A 10737-nucleotide genomic window follows, 5' to 3' on the forward strand; every position below is an offset into this window, starting at 1 on the left:
CAATTAGTTCTAGATTTCATACTATCCCTTTATTTTTTTTCTGATTTTTTTTTTGATACTATATGCTGCTACAAATTGCAGCTTAACTCCTAAGTAAATTCATGATACAAAATATTCCTTTATAAATACATGTTTCTTCCACTATCACAATCAGTAGGAAGATGGTCTATCGCGATGTTAGATTGGTTTCATATAAAATGTATTCATATTCTACACAGTTACTTCCCTTAGATAGTAAAACGTCACCAAAAGTGAACGCAATCAAGAAGTTGTAGGAAGTTTCTTCAAGTTTCTCTTTGTAGTAAGAAGTAAATATCGGCAAATTTATTCGCATTACAAAAAAGTTTATTTTTATAAGGTAATTTTAAATCAAATATAAATGTAACATTAGCTTCTTTTCCTAAAAGAGACTGAAAAGGGTGTTGGAGCACGACACTAAATGCCATATTCAGGTATATACCTGACAAGGAGCGCTAAAATCTCGACTTTTTACCCACCGGAACGAAATTAAAGACATTCATCTGTTCACACTGATTTATATAATAATTAATGAAAAATGTAAAAATCAATGTAAAAAAAGCGTTATTTATCTAGTATGTGATCAATTCATGATTTCGGCAATGACATTTTGACCACAGGAGCCTGAAATTATATCAAAAACAAAAAAAATAACGATTTAAAAAAAAATCCCATATATATAGTAAAAAAAACACAAGGAAGGCAACAACATTTCCCCACCCACCGCTACATTTACCAGGAATATTTATAAAAACGCCTGGGATTTACTTCCGAGCACTTTTAATCAATAAAGCACATTAATATCTATCAGAAACACTGGTTACTCTTATCAACTATCCAACTTTTACGCCAATTGAATGAATTTATCACTGCATTTCTCCCATCGTCGGTTCCATTGCCAGTTCTGCGCTAAATTCCGTCATACCGTCATTGACTGGTTTTTGTAGATCCCGAAATTCTATCAAAAACGAAAAAGAACGATTTAGATAAAAATCCCATATTACCCATATTATAAATACTATTATAAATATAGGATTTTTATTTAAATAGTTCTTATTTTTTTTTGTTTTGGAAAGAATTTCGGTATCTACAAAACCGGTCAATAACGGTATGACGGAATTTAGCACAGAACTGGCAATGGAACCGACGATGAGAGAAATGCAGTGATAAATTCATTCAATTGGCGTAATTGTTGGATAGTTGATAAGAGTAATCAGTGTTTCTGAAAGATTTTAATGTGCTTTATTGATTAAAAGTGCTCGGAAGTAAATCCCAGGCGTTTTTATAAATATTCCTGGTAAATGTAGCGGTGGGTGGGGAAATGTTGGTGCCTTCCTTGAGTTTTTTATAGTATATATATGGGAATTTTTTTTAAATCGTTATTATTTTTTGTTTTTGATATAATTTCAGGCTCCTGTGTTTTGACACAGGACAAAAATAACTTGGATTCTAGTTTTGCCATGCCAAAATATCCTGACTCTGAGTTAGCATCTGGAGGTACTGCTCCAACAGTTAAGAGAATTAAATTCAGTAGCTATTCATGAAATTGCATGCCTAGTTTAACACCATTTTCTGGTACTTTCTGTTCATCCTAGTCCAAATATTTAGACATAACTGATCTTACATAATAAAACAGGTTGTGGTTTCGGCGAACTTAAATTTATATAGTGCAAAAAATATCTATTGTATTATGGGAACGTCAATTATCGCGGGTCGTAATGTGTGGTTTATCACACATTTTCATGCATTTAAAAACAAGATATTGAAAATTTAAACCTATTATTTATAATTTTCTTTAGTATTATCAGGTACGTACCTGGTATAATAGTAATTAATAATATTTACATAGAAGCATAACACAATACAAAAGATCTCAGTGAACAAACAACATCATTGAATATATATACATATACATTGACATTGTATAAGTAAAACCTGATTTTTTTTTTACAGAAATATATACACATTTAGTGAGTTTAAACATATCTATTTTTATTTTTCTTACATATAATTAATATATTTTTACATAAATTAAAGCATAACACAATACAAAATATCATCAAAATATTGTACGTATATACATATATGTACGATAGTAAAACTTGAAAAAAAAGAATAATGATTTACAATTTTCACGAATATATACACATTAAATATATCTTAAACCAAGACGTCCTAAATAAACAATTGATTTGCAAACTAAAAAATATATTTTCTTTTTTTTTCTTCTATTTTTTGTCAAAAAAAAATTAATCAAATAACGCACAAATCATCAAAAAAAAGTATAATATATAGACATACTTGTACAATATAATTATTATATTCATTAATGATATTTGTGCCATAATTTTATTACATCAAAATATTGATGATAAAAACACTTTATATTTATGAACCATGTCTACTTGCCTTTAATTACCATATAACATAACATCGATGAAACCACTTTCGCACCTCTGTATAAATTAAGTCCGCCAAACCGGTAGTTCGACGAAACCACCATAATTCGTCAAATCCGCTTTTCCGATAAATGTAAAACTGTAAAAAAAGAAAATGTGATGTCTTTCAATGAAGGACTATGTACATCCTAGACACGTTTGCTCTGGTCAGACTATCTTATTGATTTTCCTATACAAAATAGTCTTACAATTTGGGTGGGATTTCAACCAAACTTTACAGGAGTGATCAGTACTATCCCTAGTTGTGCACATCACCGGCACCTTCCTCTTTGCAGCACAAAAAGGCTGCCAGAGCTGAAAATAGAAAAATCTTGTTCTGCCTCCACAGGTCAAACTACCGGTGGGATTTCAACCAAATTTTACAGGAGTGGTCAGTACCATCCCTAGTTATGCACATCACATGCATGTTCTGCTTCGCTGTACAAAGTGGCAACCAGAACTAACACAGGTCAAACTGCTGGCTGGATTTCCACCAAAATTCACAGAAGTACAGTAACATCCCTAAGTGCATATTACGGCATGTTCCGCTTTTCTGCACAAAATGGCCGTCAGAGCTATAAATAGAGAACTCCTGCTTTCACAGATCTAGCTACTGGTGGGATTTCAATGAAACCTACATGAGTGACCATACTTAGTTTTGGGAGACATATGTTTTTGTGACAAAACCCTTCTAGTTGAATTTTCATGCTAAACAAGGTAATTTTTCCGCTAGACTTTAGAATCAGTCAGCAACTAACATAACAACTTTTAACATAATGATTTAAATATTTATGTTTCTCTACAAAATCACACAGTTAGGGTTCAGGGTCTTTTTACCCTTATTTGATGTAGCCAGTATCCGGCTACTTCCCCAAGTTAAAGGTGAATTACTACCTTTTTCCCCCAAAAAATAAGTCTAAAATTCTCCTCTCTGGGAAGATTCCCTTTTAAAATGAAATAAGAATCAAAGAGTAATACTTGTAAACAAACGTTTTGGTTTAAAAATAGATAAACGTTTTTGTCCAATGACAGCCATTGATTCAATTACCCAAAAGGGGGATGTCTTGATTCAAAACAGTAGAGGTTAACTCATAGCCTTGGTCTGATATTGCAATTTCCTTAACACAGCATTGGAAAAACCCACTACCTCATTCTGACATATGATATTTTACAACATTACGGTGAACGATGCCACTAATGTAAACAATGTGACACTAGTGGTGTTTAAACAAGAAAAAATACAATTGTGTGACATTTGTAATACAGTTACTTTGACCATTTTATCAAAATTTGGAAGATTTGATGACCTTTCTGTAAATGCAATACCTGCCAGAGTACCCAATACATATATCTGTTCTCAAGCCTCGGTCCAGGAATCTAGCAGAACATGCCCAAGTGTCACTAATTTCGAGCCTAGTACAACATGCCCCTATTCACATCTGAAATTTGCTTGGCTTAAAGCGTTGAATATGTGTCGAATGGTGTGTTTTAAATTGCTGTACAAGTACAGAGTAGTAAAAACAATTTGTCTGTATTGTTCAGATTGCCTTCAGACAAATGATTTTTTTCCAGAATTTACTTTTTAAATATAAAATTTTAAATACATGTATGATACTGACAAGTAAAGAAATGCTTCTGATAAAATAGACAGGTTTAGTCAAAATCAGATTTTGCAGGCCTTGGAAGTTTATTTCCCAGTTATTTTTTTAGCGTTTAAATAGTTATTGACAGTTGACTATGAGATTTATTTACAAATAGTAACTGAACAAAAAATGTTTTTAATCAGATAGTTTAAGGCCCATTTAGCCTCAAAAATGCTTTTATTTCTCAAAAACTTTGATTTTTTTATTTTTGGTGCACTTTTGATAGTATCCAAAAAGTTACTCATTGAAGCTGCTTTTTTGGCACTATAAGTACAGTTGTAATAGTGAAAAAATATTTTGTATTGAAGTCAAAATACTACTTTTTTTTCATTATTTCTACTTTTTAACAAATTATAGCACATTAATTTTTCATTTATATAATTAGAAAATATGTTTAAACTAATGGGCCTTTTATTCATATATTTACAATATGAGCACTTTCTGATTTTTATTGTTTATAGTTTAGATTTACCCTTGTCCGTCCGTCCTTCCGTCCGTCCGTCCTTCCGTCCGTCCTTCCGTCCGTCCGTTCACTTTTGTGTCGCACGTAACTCAAAAAGTATTTGACCTAGAGTCATGAAACTTTACAGGAATGTTGATCAGCATGTGTAGTTGTGCCCCTGGGTATTTTGGTTGGGATATTTTTAGTATTTTCAGAGTTATTGCCCTTGACTTAGTAAAATTTTGCAATTTTCAACTTGTGTCGCATGTAACTCCAAAAGTATTTGACCTACAGTCATGAAACTTTACAGGAATGTTGATCAGCATGTGTAGTTGTGCACCTGGGTATTTTCGTCTGGATATTTTTAGTATTTTCAGAGTTAATGCCCTTGACTTAGTAAAATTTTGCAATTTTCAACTTGTGTCGCATGTAACTCAAAAAGTATTTGACCTAGAGTCATGAAACTTTACAGAAATGTTGATCAGCATGTGAAGTTGTGCACCTGGGTATTTTCGTGTGCATATTTTTAGTATTTTTAGAGTTATTGCCCTTGACTTAGTAAAATTTGGCAATTTTTAACTTGTGTCGCACATAACTCAAAAAGTATTTGACTTAGAGTCATGAAACTTTACAGGAATGTTGATCAGCATGTGTAGTTGTGCACCTGGGTATTTTCATCTGGATATTTTTAGTATTTTCAGAGTTATTGCCCTTGACTTAGTAAAATTTGGCAATTTTCAACTTGTGTCGCACATAACTCAAAAAGTATTTGACCTAGAGTCATGTAACTTTACAGGAATATTGATCAGCATGTGCAGTTGTGCACCAGGCATTTTCGTCTGGATTTATTTAGAATTTTTAGAGTTATTGCCCTTCACGTAGAAATTTTTTGCAATTTTCAACTTGTGTCGCAAGTTTCTCAAAAAGGATTTGACATACTAAGTCAATAAACCTTATGGGCAGGTTGCACAGCATATTTTAGATTTGCACCTGGGGTTTGGCTTGTGGATTTATCCAGTATTTGTGGAGTTATTTCCCTTGACTTAGTAAAAAGATTGACAGAACAGTGTCGCGGTGGGGGCACCCGTGTCCTATGGACACATTTCTAGTTTTTTCAGAGATAGACAGAGATGATTCCAAAAGTCAACTGCATTACAGCATGCTTGAGTCACTATAAGTTAGGAATTTTATTATTCCTTGTCTTGAATAATATTGGACAGACATATGGAGGTAAACCTTAATTTTTGTTACTTGAACTAATTTTAAGGAAGTCTGGTACATTGACCTAAGTAAAAGTTTCATTTTTGTTTCATTTAAGTCATATCTTACAGGAGGTCAGTGTTTCATTTCCAGTTTCAGCTGGAAATATGCCTAATGAGATTTAACACCAAACAATGTCCAGTTCATGATACAAGTTATTTTTTAAACAGTTGCATGTAAGATAGACTAAGATATTTGGACTTTAAATGCCACAGATGTTATTCACTTTTTACGACAGAAGCTTAAACAAGTTCTCTTCACAATCAAAATTTTCTTCATAATCATGCTGTTTTCCCAAAACCCAAATTAAGACAAGCTTTTTACTTTCCCAAATCAGCAATATGTGATTATTCTCCCCAAGATCTAGAGACTATGTCCTCTTTCAAATTACGAGAGAAATACCATCTGTGTTTGTATTGTCATTGATGCATTTCCTTCATATAACTGCTGTCATTTTGTGAACAGAATCTTGCTAAAAATACATAAAAAAAAATCAGAAAATACTGTCTGCTTTTGGCATCTTCCTCCAGAAGAAAATCTAGGATTTAAACCATAGAAAGTGGAATTATAACTTAATTTACAGTTCTTTACTATTTGACAGGATAAAAATAATTTAATATTTAAACTTAATGAAATCTTTTGTACATGTTTCTAGTCATAGTTAAAATAGGATTCAAAGTTACAAGCAATGCTTCATGCAGTAAATAAGCAATTTTCACCACTGCTGATTTTGTAGTCAAATTGAAGTCAATGCCACGACAATTGCATTGTGAGTGTTCTTTAGTCCTTTGCCTATCAAGATTGCAACTTGAAATGTTTGGTATTAACAATTTTCTTGCTTATTTGTTGACAGGTCTTACTATTAACTTTATCAGCAGTAGTTGTGGCATGGAGTATGGTCTTGCATTTCATAAAACTGCACAAATTGAGCATAAAGGGTCAGATATTTTACATGATGACCAGTGTAATATGGGATTTTTCAAAAATCAGTTCACTGATGAACAAATAATTTGTGTTTCTGGTCAGGAAATAAAGCTTGATTGTAGGACAATTCTTGAATACCATGCTGGATATATAAAGGATAACAGATCTGATGCAGAGGTAGGCCATACTTATGTTGTACAATAACATTTTGATGAATGGCTTGAAGTGTAACTGTTGTGAATACCTCATATAATGAGTGAGAGATATCTGCTTGATTATTCATGTACATGTATTTGTAAAAATGTTGATGATTTTACCTGTTGTTTTATTGTTGTTGTGGTTTTTTATGCCACCGCAGCATTAGCATTGAAAACATAAGTCTCTCTGATTGACAAAGTAATGTGGATGCTTAACTGGTAAAAATAGCTAATGCGGTGGCACAGCATTTTTCTCAAATGCAATCTTGTTTTGTATTGGCATTAAAGGCACATTATGCCTCAGAAATGAATAGAAAAATTTCCTTCTTGAGATTAGACAAACAGTTTTTAACAAGGTTTTCAACGACAGGTTATTGTAATGCCAAAGTTGGCAGACGGGGCTAACTTTTGGTTTCCGCTCAATAACATAAGTTTGCTTTAGCCTATTGACACCAACCTTGGTGTGTAGGTAGCATATATCAAGAGGCAGCTTGGGATTGCTACCAAGGTGTCTGTGAGATCAAGGTCAAGGTATTGTTACTAAAAATATAAATTCAGTTTCAGCTCAATAACTTGAGTTTGCTTTGACCTATTGACACCAAACTTGGTGTATGGATAGCTTGTATCAATAGGCAGCGAAGGATTGCTACCCAGGTGTCTGTCATCAAGGTTAATTTATTCAATTTTCATGTAATAACTTGAGTTTGCTTTGACCTTTTGACACCAAAGTTGCTGTGTGGCAGCTTTGGATCACCACTTAGATATCTGGGCACAAGGTCAAGATCATTTGCTTACAATAGAATTTTCAGCTTCTACTCAATAACTTCAGTGCACTTTGACCTATTGATTGCTGTCACATTGCGGTGCCTCTTGTTCATTGGTTATAAAAAATTTTTTTTATCATGTTAGATGCTTAGTGGCCTACTTGTCACCTGAAAATAGTTGTACTGAAGATGAAATTATTTGTCTTGAAAAGAAGCAAAATGTAAACAAAGTAATAATTTGATTTGCATACAAAAACTAAAACACTATAAATGTACTAATTGCCAAAAACACAGAAGCAAAAGACCAAGGTAATTGGTCAATGAATAACTTTTTAGAAACTTTCAGAGCACATCAACAATTTTTAAAAAACCTTTAAATAATTTACAGAGCGTTGGCTAAAGTGTTAATTTTCTTTTACTCATTTTGTTATCTTCTAAATGTTGGTTATTGAATTTTCCATGAAATAGTAGGTCATTAGGATTGTCATAGTCTTAATGAATTTGACTATATGATCAGTATTTTCTGCTTCGAAATAGAAAATACCCATAGTCAAACTTTTTATAACATTATGGTTTCCATTTGACAATGTGAACTGTGTGAGCATTCTTTTTTGTCTACTGTTTTCAGAAATCAATGACATGTAGTAATGCGACACTTGATGAATGGTGTGCAAAATCATACCAAAGCACTGTTTACATTGTAATAAGAAAAGCAGCTGAAGTGACATCTGATGTTATAAGATTAGAGGTTTATGTGAAAGATGGTAAGTTGTCATTATAATCATATAGTATTTTCGTGTTTTCTATCAATACTATTTTAAATCTGTTGACACTGTGTTAGTGAATATAAATAATAATGCATAACATGTTAATGAAGCTTAATTTGCTTTAATTATGGCATAATTAATCCCTTACCGCATAGTGGAAAGGAAATTATAGGAATGGCTTCCATCTTACAGTTCGTCCGTCAGTCTGTCCGCACTCACAGGACAGTAATAATGTGGCTAGAGGGACAATAGGGATGTCATTCATTCCATAATGCTTTTATGTGGCTATTTTCTTTTGTGTGGCTAAAAAGAAGAATAGAGAGAAAAATTATAGAGTAGCAACATTATTACTGTCTTATTAGAATGTCAGTCTGTCTGTCCGTCCGTAATACTTTTGTGTCCGCTCCATAACAGCTGAAAACTTTTTGAAATAACTTGGCAAAAGTGATCACCATAATGAGGTGATGTGCAGAGTGCAAAAATTGGGTTGCCATCCCAAAGGCCAAGTTCACACTTAAAGGTCAAATGTTTAAAAGTTTTCATTTCATAATAAAAAGTCTACATTTTGTGTTTGCTTCATAAATTTTAAACAGCTGAAACTTTTTAAAAATAACTTGGCACAAGTGATCACCATAATGAGATGATGTGCAGAGTGGGTTGCTTCTCCCAAATTCAAGGTCACACTTATAGGTCAAGTGTTGAAAGGTCTCCATTTCATGTCTGCTTAATAAATTTAAAGGAACATCACTGGGTTTATAAGCCTAAAACATGATATTTTAATTTTTCACATAGATAAACATGAGCACTTAAAACAGAAATATAAATAAAATATAACTAATAAATACACAAGAAATACTTTGAAAATCATATGTTTGTGCTATTCTCAGTCCGAGATTTGAGCGAAAAAAGTTTAAACGCTTTTCAATTTTGGGTCATTTTTTCACCATACTCATTATAATAATTATTCTGGAAAAACTGAGGGATCTCATGATCTGAAATTTTGTGCATAAGTTATTAGTATAGATCTACATCAAATGGGTAATAATCTAAAAAAAAAAATTCAATCCTGTCATGTCAAAAAACTTCAAAAAACCCTTTAAACGGTTGAAAATTTTTTGATTAACTTGACAAAAGTGTTCACCATTATGAGACAATGTCCATAACTTTTAAACCGCTGAAATTTTTAAAAAATAACTTGTGGAAGATTCTAAATAACTTGGCACAAAATAATCACAATCGTGAGACTATTGGCTTATGATATGCATGGCACAACATCAAGGTCATAGTTGGCAAAAGGTCAAGAAGTACACGTTCATGTTCACTGCGGAAGGGGATTTAGCTGTCCTTCAGACTGCCTTGTTATTATATCAAAGTGAAATGACATAAATCCGTAATCAGAACACACTATCTAAAGTCCAACTCATGGTAGATTTCCCAATCCCTGATTCGAACCTTCTTTAATTTTTTTCAAAAAATAGGTCTGTCTGCATTCTGTAAATCTGTCGAAAGTAAAGAACAATTAAATAAACGTACTCCAATGTAATTTTCAAATCTTTATCTGAATGAACAATTTGATGTATCTGGTTGTTATCACTTGGTTGTCATCACAATTAAGCTATTGGTAGTTGTTGCATTGTTAAACATGGACAATAGGTACTATGAACGTCGCTTGTTGACTGGACCTGGTTATATTTTACATTAGCTTTCAGTATTTTACACAAATACCTTATATATCCTCTGTTAAGCAATTTTTGGCCAAAGGTCCCCTTTTTCTGTTATTATGCTACATGTATTTTTTCAGCACCAAGTCATGGGCGAAGAGATGCTTTGATATATGCATTGCCAATTGTGGGTGTGGTTGTGATTGCATTGATTTTAGTGGCTTATCAAGTGAGGAGACGCCAGAACAGACAAGGATATCTTGAAAGTAAATATGATGCAGACACCGGAGCAATTACTATGCAGACAGGTGCTTTAAATCTATTCATTTAAGTATTTCGAGCTGAATGTTGTAAGTGGTTCTACTCAAGTACCTGCTTGTGTTTGAAATAATGTATATTGTACAACTGGCAACTGAGTTCTGCCTGCCACAGTAAATCAAGCATGTCAGTATCACTATATTATATTTCTTAGCATCTTTTTCAGTGAAATTCCAATTTAATCAAATGTAACATTAATGTTTTTAAAGTTAACCATTTAGTCAAGTAAAGTGCCACACTTTAAGTTAAGTTTTTTTGTACCATCCCATTAATATTTCCTATACCCTTTGAAGTATTGCTTTAAA

At 32.6% G+C, this 10737-nt stretch overlaps 1 protein-coding gene across 2 annotated transcripts; it reads left to right on the plus strand.

Annotated features, from left to right (window-relative positions):
- The first annotated feature begins 228 nt into the window (after nt 1–228).
- On the plus strand, nt 229–10494 carry LOC132724533 (uncharacterized). 2 transcript variants are annotated; one of them, XM_060709402.1, is made up of 5 exons: nt 229–308; nt 5660–5771; nt 6655–6902; nt 8315–8450; nt 10255–10494. In XM_060709402.1, the coding sequence occupies exons 2-5, from the start codon at nt 5672–5674 to the stop codon at nt 10443–10445; spliced, it is 675 nt and encodes a 224-aa protein (XP_060565385.1). In that variant the 5' UTR covers nt 229–308; nt 5660–5671; the 3' UTR covers nt 10446–10494. The 2 variants fall into 2 exon arrangements, with proteins under 2 accessions (XP_060565385.1, XP_060565383.1); XM_060709400.1 differs by having other exon boundaries at nt 236–358.
- Nucleotides 10495–10737: the final 243 nt, after the last annotated feature.

Source organism: Ruditapes philippinarum, unplaced genomic scaffold, assembly GCF_026571515.1.
Source record: "Ruditapes philippinarum isolate M1 unplaced genomic scaffold, ASM2657151v2 ctg3632_1_1_1_1, whole genome shotgun sequence".
NCBI lineage: Eukaryota > Metazoa > Mollusca > Bivalvia > Venerida > Veneridae > Ruditapes > Ruditapes philippinarum.

Excerpts from the sequence above, each read along its gene's own strand:
- LOC132724533 (XM_060709402.1), top strand. The coding sequence starts at position 5,672 with ATGATTCCAAAAGTCAACTGCATTACAGCATGCTTGAGTCACTATAAG. Across the intron at positions 6,903-8,314 it reads ATAACAGATCTGATGCAGAG|AAATCAATGACATGTAGTAA; the intron begins GTAGGCCATACT and ends TACTGTTTTCAG. Across the intron at positions 8,451-10,254 it reads AGAGGTTTATGTGAAAGATG|CACCAAGTCATGGGCGAAGA; the intron begins GTAAGTTGTCAT and ends GTATTTTTTCAG.